This window comes from Canis lupus, chromosome 7 (assembly GCF_003254725.2).
Source record: "Canis lupus dingo isolate Sandy chromosome 7, ASM325472v2, whole genome shotgun sequence".
Lineage (NCBI taxonomy): Eukaryota > Metazoa > Chordata > Mammalia > Carnivora > Canidae > Canis > Canis lupus.
The window spans coordinates 19717637-19738285 of record NC_064249.1 but is presented as its reverse complement, the minus strand read 5'-3'; the positions used below and the strand labels follow the sequence as shown (position 1 = coordinate 19738285).

The window sequence follows — 20649 nt, the reverse complement described above, 5'->3', positions numbered from 1 at the left end:
TCAAGTTGGAAAACTGACAGTAAAAATAACAATAATTTTAAAAAGAAGAAAATAGAAAACTAAAGATTATTAATCATGCACATTATAAAAGGCAATATTGATAAAAGTGGCCAGAGGAAGGGCATATTTCACATGACATAGTTTTCTAATCTTTGCCAACCATAAGGATGGCATCTGGAGAGGGGTTAGATAAATCACCTGAAGTCATCAAAAGGTTTGGATGTACTGAAGCAAAATGAGGAGGCCAATGTAGCAAATCCATGATGGGGCAGAGTGCTAAATTAATTAATTTAGAAGTTATAGGCCATAATGCATATTTTGGATTTTTAGTCTATATGCAATTAGAAACCTCTGGGAGATTGTAAGCAGGAAAATGGCACAAAATGAGTTTAAAAAAAGATCATTATGATCACTATTTTGAAAATGAATCTGGAGTGACCAAGAAAAGAAGAGAGGAGGGCCAGTAGGAAGAATCAATTTCCAGTTATGGGATGAGTTAGTTCTGGGAATCTAACGTATAGCTTGGTGACTCTAGTTAACAACACTCTCCTGTATACAATATTGGAAGTTGCTGAAGAGCAGATCATAAATATTCTCACCACATGTGCACATACATACACACACATGGGTAATTATGTAAGGTAATGTATATGTTAACTAAGATTTTGTGGTTATTATTTCACAATATACACAAGTATCCACTCATCATGTTGGATGCCTTAAACTTATGCAATATTATTTGTCAGTTACATCTCAATAAAGCTAGGGAAAAAATAAAGCAAGTCTCTTGTAGACAGTACACAAATGTCCCATTTTTAAAATTCTTTCTCCAAAATTCTGCTTCACTTAAAGTGAGTACTGATAATAAATGTCTTACTGCTGCCATTTAAATTATTTTCTGAACGTTTCATATCTTTTTTGTCCTCAGTTTTCCATTAATGCCCTTTTAAAAAAATGTTTGCTGGATTTTTTTTTTTTTTGGATTTTTTTTGTAGTGAACCAATCTGATTCTTTTCTCATTTTTTAGTGATTTATTTTAGTAGTTTCTCTGGGGATTACAAATTGCATCTTATAAATCACATCTTGAATTTACAATTACCTAGTTTGAATTAGTTACCAGCTAAGCTTCAGTAGTATATAAAAATCTGCTCCCATACATCTTCATTCCTTCCCCTTTATATGTTATTGTCACACAATATGTCTTTGTCTATTGTGTTCCCCTTAACATAGATTTATAATTATTATTTCATGCATTTGCCTTGTAAATCATATAAGAAAAATAATTTAAAAACATAAACACAATAATAATGGCTTTTATATTTCCCTTTATTACCAATAATTATCTAATGGTTTCATTATTTTCATTTAGCTTCAAGTTTGTTTTCATGTTTTCATTTAGCTTCAAGTTACTGTCTAATGTCTTTAAAATTCAGCCTTCAGCATTTATTATAGGTCATGTCTAGTTGTAACAATTTCTCTCAGCTTTTGTTTATTGGGGAATGTCTTAATTTCTCCTTCAATCTTGAAGGACATTACTACTGGATATAAAATTGTTGTTTGATAGCTTTTTCCCCTCCTCTTATGACTGCCTCCTAGCTTCCATGGTTTCTAAGGAGAAATTGACTAGTGATGTTATTTAGGACCACTCATATGCACTGCACTCCTTCTCTTTTGCTGCTTTCAAGATTACCTCTTTATCTTTGGATTTGATACTTTGATTCTAATGTGAGTCTGAGTTTATTCTCCTTGAAGTTTGTTGAGACTCTTGGATGTGTGGATAATATCGTTTATCAAATTTGGGAAGGTCTCACCTATTAATTTTTCTTCATTTAGTTCTCATTTTTCTTCATTCTTTTTTCTTACTGCTCTTTTGACCTACCTTCAAATCCACTAATTCTCTCTTTGTTATATTTTCTTTTCTTCTTAAATTTGAGGTTAGTAGTTCTTTTGTTCTACCACTTTTAAAAATATTGTGCCACTTGTCCTGGCTTCTTTATTTTTGGATGAGTAATCTCCCATTTGAATCATTGTTTGCCTATTGGTTCTGCATTATATTTCTCTAACTATGTTTAGGATCTTTTTTCTTTCTCTTTAATCTTCAGCAATTTGATGATAATCATGTGTCTTGATATGGATTTATCTTGTATGGAGCTTGCACAGTTTTCTGAATATGTATATTTATATGTTACATGCATTTGGGGGGAATTCCTGACCACATTTCTTTAAGTATTTTTTTTTTAGCTCTATACCTTTCCCCCTTTATGGAATGCCAATCATATTATTTTCCCACAAGTCCCTGCAGTCTGTTAATTTTGTGTGTTTTCATTCTATTTTTAGATTAGGTCATTTCCATTCATCTATCTTCAATATCAGTGATTCATTCTTTCATCATCTCCAATTTATTACTGAGCTCTTCCCAATGAGGGTTTTTTTTAAATGTTATCTTTTTAATCTATATTTTTCAATTTATAATTCTTTTTAGGTTCTTTAAATTCCATGTCAAGGAGAATTTCACAGTCTGAGTGATCTTAGAGTTAGCATCTGTTCATTTTCTTTTCTCCTTTGAGAAAAGAACCGTGATCCGATGAATAATTCCCAATTGTATCCTGGACCGCTGGGGTATAATGTAATGAGAATCGGAGTTTTATTTAAACCTTCTATTTTATCAAGCCTCCACTGACACAACTCTTGCAGATAAAGGAGCCAATGAATTATTAGTGCTGGGCAGGAGTAGAAGGCCTATCCCTTGTCTTTGCTGACACCTCCCTAGACGGGATTGACACCACCTTATTACCAAGCAAGGTGCATTTCCAACTATGTACTTGGCTTCCACTGATACCATGGGAGGAGAGGTACTTATTGCTGCAACTGTGGACATAAGTATAGCATAAGCAGTCAGCCTTTGCTGACATCATGGGAAGGGCAAGGAGCACCTGCATTTGGTAAGGCAGGTTGGAAATCTAAGTTATCCATTTAGCTTTTGCTGATTTTTTTTAAAAAGGATTTTTATTTCTTTATTCATGAGAGACAGAGAGAGAGATTCATAGAGACATAGGCAGGAGAAGAAGGTTCCCTGCAAGGAGGCCAATGTGGAACTAAATCCCAGATCCCGGGGGATCCCTGGGTGGCGCAGCGGTTTGGCGCCTGCCTTTGGCCCAGGGCGCGATCCTGGAGACCCGGGATCGAATCCCACATCGGGCTCCCGGTGCATGGAGCCTGCTTCTCCCTCTGCCTGTGTCTCTGCCTCTCTCTCTCTCTGTGTGACTATCATAAATAAATAAAGATTTAAAAAAAAAAAATCCCAGACCCCGGGATCAAGCCCTGAGCTGAAGGTAGACATTCAACTGCTGAGCCACTCAGGTGTCCCTGGCCTTTGCTGATGGATAGGCATTCTGAAGTGTTTCTATCATGTTTTTTTTTTAAGGATATGTTAGGTTATTGAAAAAAAAGTGTTTGTCTTTGTAGGCTGTTTTTCTTGTATTTTGCTTAGAAAGAGAGCAGATTCTTTGGGGGCTTTTTTTGGTGTAAATTTCATGATTCTAGGTTGAAAGTTTCTTTCATCATAGGTCTGGGATGTGCAAGAAGCAAAAAGAAGCTCAAGCAATTCACAGCTCCGTTGCTCCTTTTGTTTCTATATCCCCAGCAAATTTGACTTCTCTGCATTGTCTGAGTTTCTTTGTTTGTTTTATATAATATGTCAGACTTCTGTGTTATACTTAGCAGAGGGAATATGAATAAATGCTTCTATTCCATCTTTCTGAAATAGGAAGTTAATATACTCTTTTTACCTTCCATCAATCTGTTTCTTTAATTTTTGCAAGGAGTTGATTTTTAAAAACAATGAAAAAATTAAATTATTAGTGTCCCAAGAGACATTGTAGTAGGTTGTATAAGAGTACAGGAACTTTATATGATGGCTAACTATGCAATGCTCATCATCTGTCACTGTGAAAATCATTTTTATACTGGAATGTGGGAAAGCAGAAATATATATTTCTAGTGCATGAATGGAAGGGCTACAAAATATTGCAATTCTTACTTTATGTGATTAGAATTTCACCAATGAATTATTTCTTTCTTCAGAATCATACAAGTCTTGATATTACATCCTGTGCTGCTTCTCAGATATACATGATATTTTGTATGAAATCCTAATAATTTCATATAACAATATATTAAAAGAAGCAAGTTAAAATTTCTATGAATGGTTGTATCATATATCAATCATATTATATCTATCTATCTATTATCTATCTATCTATCTATCTATCTTCATCATCATCATCATCATCATCATCTATCACCTATCTAATGGTTCTATCAAATATGGTTCTATCATAATACTTTAAAAAGGTGGAAGAGCTTGGGGCACCTGGGTGGCTCACTTGGTTAAGCATCTGCCTTTGGCTCAGATCATCATCCTGGGGTCCTGGGATCAAGCCCTTTAGCAGTGTTCCTGCTCAGTGGGGAGTCTGCTTCACCCTCTCCCTCTCTCCACATCCTGCTCATGCTGTCTCTATCTCAAATAAATAAATAATATCTTTTTTTAAAAAGGTGGTACACTTTGATTACTTAGACAAGATCAGTTGTCAGGAATGGGTAGTATATAGAAAGGAAACAGAGAGGAGAAAGCTAGCTTTATTTTAATTGTGCAAAACCAAATTGTAAAACTGAAAATTTTCAGTTATCATATATGGATTTTATCTTACGTCCACTGAGGATGTCTATTTGTAATCCTGACTGAAATGTGTTATTCAATTGGTATGAGGATCCTTCCTATTATGATGTTGTTTTTTCCACACCACCAAGCAATTATCTGACACCAGTAGGGTGTCCTACAGTTGAACTCAGTCCTAACACTATCTAGAAGATCTCACAGATAAAATACTCAGTCCTAAACAAGACCGCCCCACCCCTTTCAGAAGCCAATTGCAAGTTCAGTGTGTCACCTGTGCCTCAAAAATATAGTGGGTTTTCTGGTGGTGGATCTTGAAGATAGGCCACAGAGATTCTACTTTCCTTTTTCCCTCATGCCATTCTGTTTCAGCTTCCTTCATCTTTTGATATAATTCATCCAGTGTTGGCTCTGTCAACCATCAACCATCTGGGGAAGCTTTCCAGCTTCTTTTGACTTTAGGCATTTTTCCCACAAGATAATTTGCAAAAATTGTCTGTTTCCCAAGACTTTAACAGAAAGACCTCTGGTCTCTTCAGTTACAGACTTCAGTTCTCTTCCAGCTCTACCATTTATGCTGTGACTTTGGGGAGGTCACATTCCCCTTCTGGTCCTCAGTCTTCTCTGAACCACTGTCACCATCAGCTGCCATTTCTCTCTTATGGAATATTTAAAAAATACAAATAAAATCATGGTGCTTAAAATTAATTTTTTCAGACTGAACTAAGTAATGTAGTATATTTGTTTCATGAGATATTTGGCCAGATTAAAAGAACAGTTGGAATCATGGACAATTCCCTATCTTAAGACACTCAGGGGAGCCTAGGTGGCGCAGTTGGTTAAGCATCTGCCTAATCATCAGGTCATGATAGCAGGGCCTTGGATTCAGCCCCGTGTAGGTCTCTTTGCTCAGCAGGGAGCCTGCTTCTTCCTATCCCTCTGCCTGCTGCTCCTTCTGCTTGTGCACGCTCTGTTAAATAAATAAAATCTTTTTTTTTTTTAAAAAAGCATTAAGACATTAAGTTATTTCCTGAGGAATAAATGTATTAAAGCTACCTTAAGTGCACCTGACAGCCCTATGAAATTCCATATTGAGACATGAAATAGGCAGCTGGGGTGTGATCATAGAATGTGATATAAATTTGGGCTTCTTTAGCATGTGGATTATATTTTAAGGTAATTTACTAGCTGAGTTTATTCCAGGGATTAGTGTATACAGAAAAAAAAAAAAGTCTGAGAATTTGGTCATAGAACCTTCTAGTGTTTACAGTTCAGGAAATAAAGGGAGCCAACAAAGGTGATATTATATTAGCCACTTGTAGTATTTCATATCAACTTTTGCCTGGCATATATATTTTTTCCAATCGCTTACTTTGAGCTCACCTATGTTTTCACGTTTGAAGTGAGTTTCTTTTAGACGCCATACAGTTGGATCTTGTTTATATGTCATCCTGCCATTTTCAACTTTTATTTATTTTTAATTTATTTTATATTTTTTAAAAAATTTTATTTATTTATTCATGAGAGACACACAGAGAAATACCCACCATTTGCTTCAACGTGGATGGAACTGGAGGGTATTATGCTGAGTGAAGTAAGTCAATCAGAGGACAAACATTATATGGTCTCATTCATTCAGAGAATATAAAAAATAGTGAAAGGGAATAAAGGGGAAAGGAGAGAAAATGAATGGGAAATATCAGTGAGGGTGACTGAACATGAGAGACTCCTAACTCTGGGAAATGAACAAGGGGTAGTGGAAAGGGCCACCCAAGGGTGGGCGGATGGGGTGACTGGGTGACAGGCACTGATGGGGGCACTTGATGGGATGAGTACTGGATGTTATGCTATATGTTGGCAAATCGAACTCCAATAAAAAATATACAAAAAAAAAAAAAAAAGACACACACACACACAGAGGCAGAGGCATAGGCAGAGGGAGAAGCAGGCTCCCTGCAGGGAGCCTGATGTGGGACTTGATCACCAGCCAGGGGATCACTGCGGGAGCTGAAGGCAGATGCTCAACCGCTGAGCCACCCAGGTGTCCCCATTTTCAATTTTTTAACTGAAGTATATAAACCATTTACACTTAAAGTAATTATTGATAGATCAGGGGCTGTGTCAGTCATTTTATTATTTGTTTTGTGTGTGTTTCTTCTGTTTCTCATTCCTGTTTTCTTGCCTTCCCCGTGGATTTTTGGAACATTTTAAAATCATTTTATTTGATATATCTATATTGTTTTTGAGTGTATCTCTTTGTATAGTTTTGTTAATGTTGCTGTAAGTATGAAGATGCACATATATAGCTTATCACTCCCCCTGCTATTGACATTTTACCACATCAAGTGAACTGTGGGAACTTTGATTCTGTTTAGGTCCACTGAGTCTCCCTACATTTTTAATATAAAGTTCTCAAGTATTTCCTCTACATACATTAGCATATGATGTAGTTTTGCTCCAATATCAAATCATTTCAAATGATGTAATTTTGTACAAACATCAAACATAATTTAACCTACTAAACAGGAAAAAGAGAGTCTGTTATATTACCCCTATTTTTCTTTCTTTCTTTCTTTTTTTTTTTGTCCTTCCTGAAGTATTAATTCTTCTGTTACCTTTTCCTTTCTATTTAGAGAATTCCTTGAGAAATTCTTTTTTTTTTTTTTTTTTTTTTTTTTTTATTGGTGTTCAATTTACTAACATACAGAATAACACCCAGTGCCCGTCACCCATTCACTCCCACCCCCCGCCCTCCTCCCCTTCTACCACCCCTAGTTCGTTTCCCAGAGTTAGCAGTCTTTACGTTCTGTCTCCCTTTCTGATATTTCCCACCCATTTCTTCTCCCTTCCCTTATTTTCCCTTTCACTATTATTTATATTCCCCAAATGAATGAGAACATATAATGTTTGTCTTTCTCCGACTGACTTACTTCACTCAGCATAATACCCTCCAGTTCCATCCACGTTGAAGCAAATGGTGGGTATTTGTCATTTCTAATAGCTGAGTAATATTCCATTGTATACATAAACCACATCTTCTTTATCCATTCATCTTTCGTTGGACACCGAGGCTCCTTCCACAGTTTGGCTATCGTGGCCATTGCTGCTAGAAACATCGGGGTGCAGGTGTCCCGGCGTTTCATTGCATTTGTATCTTTGGGGTAAATCCCCAACAGTGCAATTGCTGGGTCGTAGGGCAGGTCTATTTTTAACTGTTTGAGGAACCTCCACACAGTTTTCCAGAGTGGCTGCACCAGTTCACATTCCCACCAACAGTGTAAGAGGGTTCCCTTTTCTCCGCATCCTCTCCAACATTTGTTGTTTCCTGCCTTGTTAATTTTCCCCATTCTCACTGGTGTGAGGTGGTATCTCATTGTAGTTTTGATTTGTATTTCCCTGATGGCAAGTGATGCAGAGCATTTTCTCATATGCATGTTGGCCATGTCTATGTCTTCCTCTGTGAGATTTCTGTTCATGTCTTTTGCCCATTTCATGATTGGATTGTTTGTTTCTTTGGTGTTGAGTTTAATAAGTTCTTTATAGATCTTGGAAACTAGCCCTTTATCTGATAGGTCATTTGCAAATATCTTCTCCCATTCTGAAGGTTGTCTTTGAGTTTTGTTGACTGTATCCTTTGCTGTGCAAAAGCTTCTTATCTTGATGAAGTCCCAATAGTTCATTTTTGCTTTTGTTTCTTTTGCCTTCGTGGATGTATCTTGCAAGAAGTTACTATGGCCGAGTTCAAAAAGGGTGTTGCCTGTGTTCTTCTCTAGGATTTTGATGGAATCTTGTCTCACATTTAGATCTTTCATCCATTTTGAGTTTATCTTTGTGTATGGTGAAAGAGAGTGGTCTAGTTTCATTCTTCTGCATGTGGATGTCCAATTTTCCCAGCACCATTTATTGAAGAGACTGTCTTTCTTCCAATGGATAGTCTTTCCTCCTTTATCGAATATTAGTTGCCCATAAAGTTCAGGGTCCACTTCTGGATTCTCTATTCTGTTCCACTGATCTATGTGTCTGTTTTTGTGCCAGTACCACACTGTCTTGATGACCACAGCTTTGTAGTACAACCTGAAATCTGGCATTGTGATGCCCCCAGATATGGTTTTCTTTTTTAAAATTCCCCTGGCTATTCGGGGTCTTTTCTGATTCCACACAAATCTTAAAATAATTTGTTCTAACTCTCTGAAGAAAGTCCATGGTATTTTGATAGGGATTGCATTAAACGTGTATATTGCCCTGGGTAACATTGACATTTTCACAATATTAATTCTGCCAATCCATGAGCATGGAATATTTTTCCATCTCTTTGTGTCTTCCTCAATTTCTTTCAGAAGTGTTCTATAGTTTTGAGGGTATAGATCCTTTACATCTTTGGTTAGGTTTATTCCTAGGTATCTTATGCTTTTGGGTGCAATTGTAAATGGGATTGACTCCTTAATTTCTCTTTCTTCAGTCTCATTGTTAGTGTATAGAAATGCCACTGACTTCTGGGCATTGATTTTGTATCCTGCCACGCTACCGAATTGCTGTATGAGTTCTAGCAATCTTGGGGTGGAGACTTTTGGGTTTTCTATGTAGAGTATCATGTCATCGGCGAAGAGGGAGAGTTTGACTTCTTCTTTGCCAATTTGAATGCCTTTAATGTCTTTTTGTTGTCTGATTGCTGAGGCTAGGACTTCCAGTACTATGTTGAACAGCAGTGGTGAGAGTGGACATCCCTGTCTTGTTCCTGATCTTAGGGGAAAGGCTCCTAGTGCTTCCCCATTGAGAATGATATTTGCTGTGGGCTTTTCATAGATGGCTTTTAAGATGTCGAGGAATGTTCCCTCTATCCCTACACTCTGAAGAGTTTTGATCAGGAATGGATGCTGTATTTTGTCAAATGCTTTCTCTGCATCCAATGAGAGGATCATATGGTTCTTGGTTTTTCTCTTGCTGATATGATGAATCACATTGATTGTTTTACGGGTGTTGAACCAGCCTTGTGTCCCAGGGATAAATCCTACTTGGTCATGGTGAATAATTTTGTTAATGTACTGTTGGATCCTATTGGCCAGTATCTTGTTGAGAATTTTTGCATCCATGTTCATCAGGGATATTGGTCTGTAATTCTCCTTTTTGGCGGGGTCTTTGTCTGGCTTTGGAATTAAGGTGATGCTGGCTTCATAGAACGAATTTGGAAGTACTCCATCTCTTTCTATCTTTCCAAACAGCTTTAGGAGAATAGGTATGATTTCTTCTTTAAACGTTTGATAAAATTCTCCTGGGAAGCCATCTGGCCCTGGACTCTTGTGTCTTGGGAGGTTTTTGATGACTGCTTCAATTTCCTCCCTGGTTATTGGCCTGTTCAGGTTTTCTATTTCTTCCTGTTCCAGTTTTGGTAGTTTGTGGCTTTCCAGGAATGCGTCCATTTCTTCTAGATTGCCTAATTTATTGGCGTATAGCTGTTCATAATATGTTTTTAAAATCGTTTGTATTTCCTTGGTGTTGGTAGTGATCTCTCCTTTCTCATTCATGATTTTATTAATTTGAGTCTTCTCTCTCTTCTTTTTAATAAGGCTGGCTAATGGTTTATCTATCTTATTAATTCTTTCAAAGAACCAACTCCTGGTTCTGTTGATCTGTTCCACAGTTCTTCTGGTCTCGATTTCGTTGAGTTCTGCTCGAATCTTTATTAACTCCCTTCTTCTTTTGGGTGTAGGATCTATTTGCTGTTTTTTCTCTAGCTCCTTTATGTGCAAGGTTAGCTTTTGTATTTGAGTTCTTTCCAGTTTTTGAATGGATGCTTGTATTGCGATGTATTTCCCCCTTAGGACTGCTTTTGCTGCATCCCAAAGATTTTGAACGGTTGTATCTTCATTCTCATTAGTTTCCATGAATCTTTTTAATTCTTCCTTAATTTCCTGGTTGACCCTTTTATCTTTTAGCAGGATGGTCCTTAACCTCCACGTGTTTGAGGTCCTTCCAAACTTCTTGTTGTGATTTAGTTCTAATTTCAAGGCATTATGGTCCGAGAATATGCAGGGGACAATCCCAATCTTTTGGTATCGGTTCAGACCCGATTTGTGACCCAATATGTGGTCTATTCTGGAGAAAGTTCCATGTGCGCTTGAGAAGAATGTGTATTCAGTTGAGTTTGGATGTAAAGTTCTGTAGATATCTGTGAAATCCATCTGGTCCAGTGTATCATTTAGAGCTCTCGTTTCTTTGGAGATGTTTTGCTTAGAAGACCTATCGAGTATAGAAAGAGCTAGATTGAAGTCACCAAGTATAAGTGTATTATTATCTAAGTATTTCTTCACTTTGGTTAATAATTGATTTATATATTTGGCAGCTCCCACATTCGGAGCATATATATTGAGGATTGTTAAGTCCTCTTGTTGAATAGATCCTTTAAGTATGATATAGTGTCCCTCTTCATCTCTCACTACAGTCTTTGGGGTAAATTTTAGTTTGTCTGATATAAGGATGGCTACCCCTGCTTTCTTGTGAGGACCATTCGAATGGTAAATGGTTCTCCAACCTTTTATTTTCAGGCTGTAGGTGTCCTTCTGTCTAAAATGAGTCTCTTGTAGACAGCAAATAGATGGGTCCTGCTTTTTTATCCAGTCTGAAACCCTGCGCCTTTTGATGGGGTCATTAAGCCCGTTCACATTCAGAGTTACTATTGAGAGATATGAGTTTAGTGTCATCATGATATCTATTCAGTCTTTGTTTTTGTGGACTGTTCCACTGAACTTCTTCTTAAAGGGGAATTTTAAGAGGCCCCCTTAAAATTTCTTGCAGAGCTGGTTTGGAGGTCACATATTCTTTCAGTTGCTGCCTGTCTTGGAAGCTCTTTATCTCTCCTTCCATTTTGAATGAGAGCCTTGCTGGATAAAGTATTCTTGGTTGCATGTTCTTCTCATTTAGGACCCTGAATATATCCTGCCAGCCCTTTCTGGCCTGCCAGGTCTCTGTGGAGAGGTCTGCTGTTACCCTAATACTCCTCCCCATAAAAGTCAGGGATTTCTTGTCTCTTGCTGCTTTAAGGATCTTCTCTTTATCTTTGGAATTTGCAAGCTTCACAATTAAATGTCGAGGTGTTGAACGGTTTTTATTGATTTTAGGGGGGGATCTCTCTATTTCCTGGATCTGAATGCCTGTTTCCCTTCCCAGATTAGGAAAGTTTTCAGCTAGAATTTGTTCAAATACATATTCTGGCCCTCTGTCCCTTTCGGCGCCCTCGGGAACCCCAATTAAACGTAGGTTTTTCTTCCTCAGGCTGTCGTTTATTTCCCTTAATCTATCTTCATGGTCTTTTAATTGTTTGTCTCTTTTTTCCTCAGTTTCCCTCTTTGCTATCAACTTGTCTTCTAGGTCACTCACTCGTTCTTCCACCTCGTTAACCCTCGTCGTTAGGACTTCTAGTTTGGATTGCATCTCATTCAATTGATTTTTAATTTCTGCCTGATTAGCTCTAAATTCTGCAGTCATGAAGTCTCTTGAGTCCTTTATACTTTTTTCTAGAGCCACCAGTAGCTGTATAATAGTGCTTCTGAATTGGCTTTCTGACATTGAATTGTAATCCAGATTTTGTAACTCTGTGGGAGAGAGGACTGTTTCTGATTCTTTCTTTTGAAGTGAGGTTTTCCTTCTAGTCATTTTGCTCAGTGCAGAGTGGCCAAAAGCAAGTTGTATTGGGAAAAAGAGAAAAAGAGAGGAGAGAAAGAAGGAAAGAAAAGAGAAAGAGAAAAAAAGGGAAGAAAAAGAAAAAAAAAAACGAAAAAAAAAAAAAAAAAAGAAGAAAAAGAGAAAGAAAAAGAAAGGAGAAAAAAAGGGGTGGGGGAAGGAAACAAATCAAAAAGCAAAACAAAACAAAAACAAAAACAAAAACAAACAAACAAAAAAAGAACCACCGGGGAGTATCTTCTGATTCTGTGTACTTTAAGTCCCTTGGCTTCTCCTGGAAGTTGTCTGTCTAGCTGGTCTTCTGGGGGAGGGGCCTGTTGTGCTGATTTTCAGGTGTTAGCAGTTGGGGGAGCTGCTGTGCCCCTGCCTGGTGCAGGGCTCGGTGGGGGTTGTTTACCCCGTGAGGCCGCAGGAGGAACAGCCCCAGTGGCGGGGCAGCTCTGGAAACCTGGATTCAGCTCCGGCAGGAACTCCGTCTGCAGGGCCTGGAGGCTCCGGGGCGGGGCCGCTGATGTGCTCAGCTGGGGCAGGAGCGTCCTTGCTGTCCTGGGCCCTCCCGGCCTCTGCCTGTCCCGGGGGAGGCGGGATCCTGGGCTGTGTCCCGGCGCCCTGTGCTCCGGAGCCTGCGCTGTTGGATTCGCGCTCCCGGGCCGCGCAACCCCCTCCGCGGAGCCGCCGCCCGAGCCCCTCCGAGCTGCTCCTGGAACCGCGCAGCCCCCTCCGCACGGAGCCTCCTCCTCTGCCCGAGCCCCTCCGAGCTGCTCCGGGTCCCGCCGGGTCCCGCCGTGCGCGCTGCAGCCCTTAGGGAGCTCGGCGCACTCTCCTGGGCGCGCAGTTGCTGTTACTGTCCCCGGGAGCCCGAGGGCATCCTCGCCCTCCTGGGTCCTGCTCCAACTCCCCGCGAGCCCCTTTCCGCCCGGGAAGGTCGGTGCAGCTCCTGCGTCTCCGGGACGGGGCTCTCCTGTCCTGGGGACACTCGCCCCGGCCTCAGCCCGGCTCCTCGCGGGGCCCCTCCCCCTTCGAGGCCTTTGTTCCTTTACTTCTTTTTCCCCGTCTTCCTACCTTGATAGAAGCGCGAACTCTTCTCACTGTTGCATTCCAGCTGGTCTCTCTTTAAATCTCAGGCCGAATTCATAGATTCTCAGGATAATTTGAAGGTTTTCTAGGTAGTTTGGTGGAGACAGGTGATTTGAAGACCCTCCTCTTCCGCCATCTTGCTCCTCCCTCTCTCCTTGAGAAATTCTTTAAGGACAGGTCTGCTGGAGCAAATTCTCTGTTTTTGTTTGTCTCAGAAAGTCTTCAATTCTCCCTTAAATCCTACAGGGTAGTGTCACTGCATATAGAATTCAGGGTTGACAGTTCTTTCTGACTCCATGGTTACAAATGAGCATGCAACAGATATTTGAGTTCTTTCTCTTCCATTGGTTTGCATAATTTCTATCTAGTCTGGTATTTTTTTCCTTTTCTTAATAGTTTTCAGCAGTTTGATTATGATGTATCTTGGCATGACTTTCTTTGGGTTTAACCTGTTTGGAGATTTCCCAGCTTTTTTAGTATATGCATTTATGTTTTATGACCAGTTTGGGAAATTTTTGGCCATTCTTTTTTGAAATATTTTTTTCATCTCTAATCCTTTCTTCTTTCTTTTCTTGAGTGTCTCCTTTTTGTTATCTTCCCACAGGTCCCCTGTAGCTCTGTCCATTTTTTTGTTTGCTTGTTTTCAGTGGAGTCTGAAAGTGAGTGATTTGTATTGCTCTATATTCAGGTTTATGTATCCTTCTGGCATCTGCAATCTATTACTAAGCCTATCCAGTGGGTTAAAAAAAATCTGTTATATTTTTTGGTTCTATAATTCCCATTGAATTAAAAAAAAACATTGTCAAATAATTCCAATATCTATGCCATCTTAGTGTGGCCTTCTGTTGATTTTCTCTCTCCTTTGAGATTTTCCTGGTTCCTGCTAGGATGAATGATTTTCGATTATATGTTGATGTTTTGAGTAATATGTTTTAAAATTCTGCATTTTGTTGAAATATTTTATTTGCTAGGCTTTTATTACTACCATGCAGGGTACAAGTCCAGGCTTCCCAGTTGGCCTCTACTGATTCACAGGAAGGGGGAACAGGGTCTTTTTCCCTATGAGTGTGGGTAGAGTCTAGGCTCCTCACCTGGCCTCTGTTGATCAAGTTGGAAAAAGGTGTGGTCTTAGGTTTCTTTTGTGGGGTTTCTCTGGAGTAATTCAGGTATTGTAAGAAATGTCTCTGTCTTGCTAGGCCTGGGAAATCTCTTTTCATGTTGGTGTTTACAATACATTCAGGATTTTTAGTTATACTTAGCAGAAGGAATAAGCAGAAATGTTTCTACCTCATCTTGTCCAGGACAGAAAGCTATCTATTCCCTTTCACCTTATACAAATTTGTAATTCTTTGAATTTTATTAAGGGGGAAGATATTTATTTTGTAATAAAAATGCAAATCAATAAAAAAGGACTAGAGATCCAATAGATACTACAATATGTTATGTAAAAAAAAAACAAGGAAATTTCTGTCTAAGCTTTTTTTTTGAGGTCTGCATTTTAATTTAATTTAATTTTGTTTTGTTTTTATTGAAGTTCAATATGCCAACATATAGTATAACACCTAGTGCTCATCCCATCAAGTGCCCTCCTCAGTGCCTGTCATCCAGTTTCCCCAACCCCCCTCCCATGTCTCCCTTCAGAACCCTTTGTTCATTTCCCGGAGTTAGGAGTCTCTCATGGTTTGTCTCCCTCTCTAATTTTTCCCACTCAGTTCCCCTCCTTTCCCTTATAATCCCTTTCACTATTTCTTATATTCTCTGTATGAATGAAACTATATGATGATTGTCCTTCTCCAATTGACTTACTTTACTCAGCATAATATACTCCAGTTCCATCCACATCGAAGCAAATGGTGGATATTCATCCTTTCTATGGCTGAGTAATATTCCATTGTATACCACTTCTTCTTTATCTCTTCATCTGTTGAAGGACATTGTGGCTCCTATCACAGTTTGGCTATCGTGGACATTGCTGATATAAACATTGGGGTGCAGGTGTCCCGGCATTTCACTGCATCTGTATCGTTTGGGTAAATACCCAGCAGTGCAATTGTGCTGGGTTGTAGGGTAGCTCTATTTTTAACTCTTTAAGGAACTTCCACACTTGGAGGTTTTCAGAGTGGCTGTACAAGTTCATATTCCCACCAACAGTGCAAGAGGGTTCCCTCCATATCCTCTCCAACATTTGTTGTTTCCTGTCTTGTTAATTTTCCCCATTCTCACTGGTGTGAGGTGGTATCTCATTGTGGTTTTGATTTGTATTTCCCTGATGGCAAGTGATGCGGAGCATTTTCTCATGTGCTTGTTGGCCATGACTATGTCTTTTTTGTTGAAATTTCTGTTCATGTCTTTTGCCCATTTCATGATTGGATTGTTTGTTTCTTTGCTGTTGGGTTTAATAAGTTCTTTATAGATCTTGGATACTAGCCCTTTATCTGATATGTCATTTGCAAATACCTTCTCCCATTCTGTAGGTTGTCCTTTAGTTTTGTTGACGGTTTCTTTTGCTGTGCAGAGCCTTTTATCCTGATTAAGCCCCAGTAGTTCATTTTTGTTTTTGTTTCCCTTGCCTTCATGGATGTATCTTGCAAGAAGTTGCTGTGGCCAAGTTCAAAAAGGGTGTTGCCTGTGTTCTCCTCTAGGATTTTGATGGATTCTTGTCTCACATTTAGATCTTTCATCCATTTTGAGTTTATCTTTGTGTATGGTGTAAGAGAGTGGTCTAATTTCATTCTTCTGCATGTGGATGTCCAATTTTCCCAGCACCATTTATTGAAGACACTGTCCTTTTTCCAGTGGATAGTCTTTCCTGCTTTGTCAAATATTAGTTGGCCATAGAGTTGAGTGCCCATTTCTGGGTTCTCTATTCTGTTCCATTGATCTATGTGCCTGTTTTTGTGCCAGTACCATACTGTCTTGATGATCACAGCTTTGTAATACAGCTTGAAATCACAGCTGTAATACAGCATTGTGATGCCCCCGGCATTGGCTTTCTTTTTCAACACTCCCCTGGCTATTTGGGGTCTTTTATGATTCCATACAAATTTTAAGATTATTTGTTCAAACTCTGTGAAGAAAGTGCATGGTATTTTGATGGTGATTACACTGAACATGTAAATTGCCCTGGGTAGCATACACATTGTCACAATATTAATTCTTCCAATCCATGAGCATGGAATGTTTTTCCGTATCTTTCTGTCTTCCTCAATTTCTTACAGAAGTGTTCTGTAGTTTTTAGGGTATAGATCCTTTACCTCTTTGGTTAGGTTTATTCCTAGGTATCTTATGCTGTTGGGTACAATTGTGAATGGGATTGACTCCTTAATTTCTCTTTCTTCAGTCTCATTGTTAGTGTATAGAAATGTCACTGATTTCTGGGCATTGATTTTATATCCTGCCACATTGTTGAATGCTGTATGAGCTCTAGCAGTCTTGGAGTAGAGTCTTTTGGGTTTTCTATGTACAGTATCATGTCATCTGCAAAGAGGGAGAGTTTGCCAATTTGAATGCCTTTTATTTCTTTTTGTTGTCTGATTGCTAAGGCTAGAACTTCTAGTAGTATGTTGCAAAGAGGGAGCGTTTGTCAATTTGAATGCCTTTTATTTCTTTTTGTTGTCTGATTGCTAAGGCTAGAACTTCTAGTAGTATGTTGAATAACAGTGGTAAGAATGGACATCCTTGTCATGTTCCTGATCTTTGGGGAAAGTCTCTCAGTTTTTCCCCATTGAGAATGATATTCACTGTGGGCTTTTCATATATATCTTTTAAGATACTGAGGAATGTTCCCTCTATCCCTACAATTTGAAGAGGTTTGATCAGGAATGGATGCTGTATTTTGTCAAATGCTTTCTCTGCTTCTGTTGAGAGGTTCATATGGTTCTTGTTTTTTCTCTTGTTGATGTGATCTATCACGTTGATTGTTTTACATGTGTTGAACCACTCTGGCATCCTGGGGATAAATCCCACTTGGTCATGGTGAATAATCTTCTTAATGTACTGTTGGATCCTATTGGCTAGTATCTTGTTGAGAATTTTTGCATCTGAATTCATCAGGGATATTGGTCTATAATTCTCCTTTTTGGTGCTGTCTAAGCTTTCAGTCTGTTCAGCATTTATTCTCTAAGAAAAGCACTTTTTAATACCAAAATAATGTAAAGCAGATGCATTTGTTAATGCTTTATGTATGCTTTCACGTGGGGTGAAAGGAAGGGCTTAAAATGTAACTCTCATTTTAGTGATTAAAGTTTCTTCAGGGAATCCTTTATGTCAGCAGAAATCACAAGTCTTGATACTAAATACTCTGCTATGTTTTTATTGCTTTATTTTAACCTGTGTTTTTCTTTGGTCTTTTCACGAATCAAATAATGTTTTTTTAAACCCTAACAGAAAATGTGGGCCCCCTCTGTTGATTGCCAAAGGAGACATTACCTCATTCCCATTATCAGTATATGCTCCAGGATCATAAGTCGAGTACCAATGCTAGGCCTTGTATGTACTTTGGGGAAACAGAAATATAGTATGCAGTAATGGACAGTGGTCAGAATCACTGAAATGCTTAGGTAAATATTTTAATATTCTCATAGATATTGGGAAGATCAGTATAATGAATATGATGTTTTGCTATTTATAGAATTTTCATGGATTAACAAACAACCGTTCTGTTGAATGCTTGACTTCCAAATATTAATATATGAGGAAATAAAGTTGGAAAAATCCTTGTTCAAGCTATAACAGCAACAAAAGATCCTTTAATAGAAGCTCTTCATATGATAGCTGATTATAATATTTAACTATTACACATTAAACACAGTACCTTATTTTTACATCCTTAATTGTTAAAATGATCTAAATCTACATGATGGATTTTTCAGTGAGTTGGTTTGGAAAAGGTTTTGAGAATGAGGTGCGAGCCCAGTATAGAATATTCTACTTGAAAGTCTGAAATTCTGTGGAAAATATTTGTATGCTATTTAATGTTTTATGTTCATTTTTGTACTTTCAGAGGGATGTGTGATATCAGAAGAAATCATGGAAAAACATAACATACATTTACGATGGATCCATGAGAAAAAATTTTATTCTAAAACCGGGGATACTATTGAATTTATATGTAAACATGGATATTGTAGAAAGACATCATTGCAAACATTTCGAGTAAACTCTCAGGAAAGGAAACTGACATATCCCATTAGTATATGATGCAATGGTTAAAATGCAGTCCTAAAATTAAAATATGCACATTTATTCCAAAGTTTTCTTTATGAATCCAATTCTTTTCAGTTATTTTTTCAACTTTTTAATTCATTTTATTCATAAGTCAGAATTTATGTTAAATATTATTTGGATGATATAATCTGAGAGACAAATGAATCACTCCAGAAAAGCACCACATTAAAACTTGGTGAACCAAAATGCTATGTGTACTATTTATAAAATATCTGTGGCAGGAAATTATATGTGATCACTTCAGTGCCTGCTTCTATTTATCCTTCTCCTAACTTTCTCAAAGGTTTCTCCATAACACCTGAGGCTTCCTGAGTCTCTTCATTTCAGAGGAAATGGGGAAAAAATGCTTGCCTCCATCTTCAAAATCATATCACTTCACAAACTCATACAGACATGTGTCATACCTATGTTGGTAATAAGATGTAAGAAGTTATCATTTAGTTTTGCTTATCTATCTATACAAAAAAATGATAACGTGCATGATCTATGTCTCTCTAGCAAACTTAATAATTCAAACAAATCATAAAGAGGAATTCAAATACAATTAAGTGTATAGCCATTATGACATTAAAAATGATTTCAGAAGTCCAATATCAAGTATAGACACACACACACATTATGCTTTGAACACTGAATGCTTATAGTAAAAAGGCTTATTGTATTGTAAAAGTACAATAATTTTATAGTGACTATAACTGAATTCAGAGATAATAGAGAGGAGAGTGGCTGTTTAATTCCTTTATTCTTACCTGTGTCCTCTAATTTTTCTATATTTAGTATATATTACCTTTGAACCATCAGATATGTCACTTAAAAATTAAGATATTGAGAACTATGAAGACTTCTTTGGTGCTCATATTCAGATCTAAAAACATTTTCATGATTTTGCTGGTATAGAGGGCTTTGGAAACATTCTACCACAAGAGTCTGAAATATGATTTTTATGTTCATACATTTCAAACAACATAATTAGAATCAGTTGACTATAAACACTTTATTTTTTAAAGATTTTATTTATTTATTCATGAGACACAGAGAGAGGTAGAGACAGGCAGAGGGAGAAGCAGGCTCCATGCGAGGAGCCTGATGTGGAACTTGATCCGGGGACCTCAGGATCATGCCCTGAGCTGAAGGCAGATGTTCAACCACTGAGCCACCTGGGCATCCCGACTATAAACCCTTTAAATTTCTATAAGGACACAACAACTTTAAGATGAAAATAAAGGTATACATAATTAAGATAAAAATATTTTAAGGTGATATCTTGTAACTTTGCATTGTATCAAATCAAGTGGCATTCTTAGAATGAGAAACGTGGCTATCACCAATGGAGTCGATTTATCTAAGTGTGAATCACTGGTGACATCCAGGAGTCTCACATATAAAGGAACCCTATTAAATTGGCAAGTTGTCTTTGCTGTTAATGTTAACACATCTGTACATACTATTCTCCAAAGCCTTTCACCTAATGTTTGTGGAATCTATTTATGATACTTGTATATAATCAATTATTTCATTGTTGGCTGCAAAAAAGTGATTTTTAAGACCAATAATATCTTTTATTTGCACTTATTGTCATTCTTGTGTAAAGAAGAGAATTTATCAACTCTGTTTAAATTAAAATTTCACCTGAAAAGATTTGGTAAATCTTTAGTTTTTTTTCCCTTTATTTCCAATTTTTGGAGTAAGGACTTGATGTTAACAGTGACCCTCTGTGATTGCTTTAAAGATCTTTTAAACATGGTATCAATCTGGATTTGTGAATTTTTATTTACTCAATTTGTCACAATCAATTATAATCATTATTATTTGAAGTTCCAATTATCCAAAATTTGGCTAGTGAGTGTCTTGTTATTGGCACCTGATTGCTTTGTTATATCCCCATCAGTCTTTGGGTATTTCTCCTCCTTTTAGCACAGCATGACAGTCCAGGCTCACTGTATACTTCCCTTGCCCAACACCAATAATCATACATCTTCCCAAGAAGTTCTGAT

General features: G+C 37.8%; 1 protein-coding gene across 1 annotated transcript in view; it reads left to right on the top strand.

Moving 5' to 3' along the window:
• The window catches only part of LOC112647829 (complement factor H-related protein 2-like), a 30081-nt gene extending 11396 nt beyond the window's left edge, over nucleotides 1-18685 (top strand). Inside the window, 2 exon segments of the mRNA XM_025429023.2 lie at nucleotides 17816-17988; nucleotides 18432-18685. Coding sequence (XP_025284808.1) covers nucleotides 17816-17988; nucleotides 18432-18628 — 370 coding nt within the window. The 3' untranslated portion in view covers nucleotides 18629-18685.
• Nucleotides 18686-20649: the final 1964 nt, after the last annotated feature.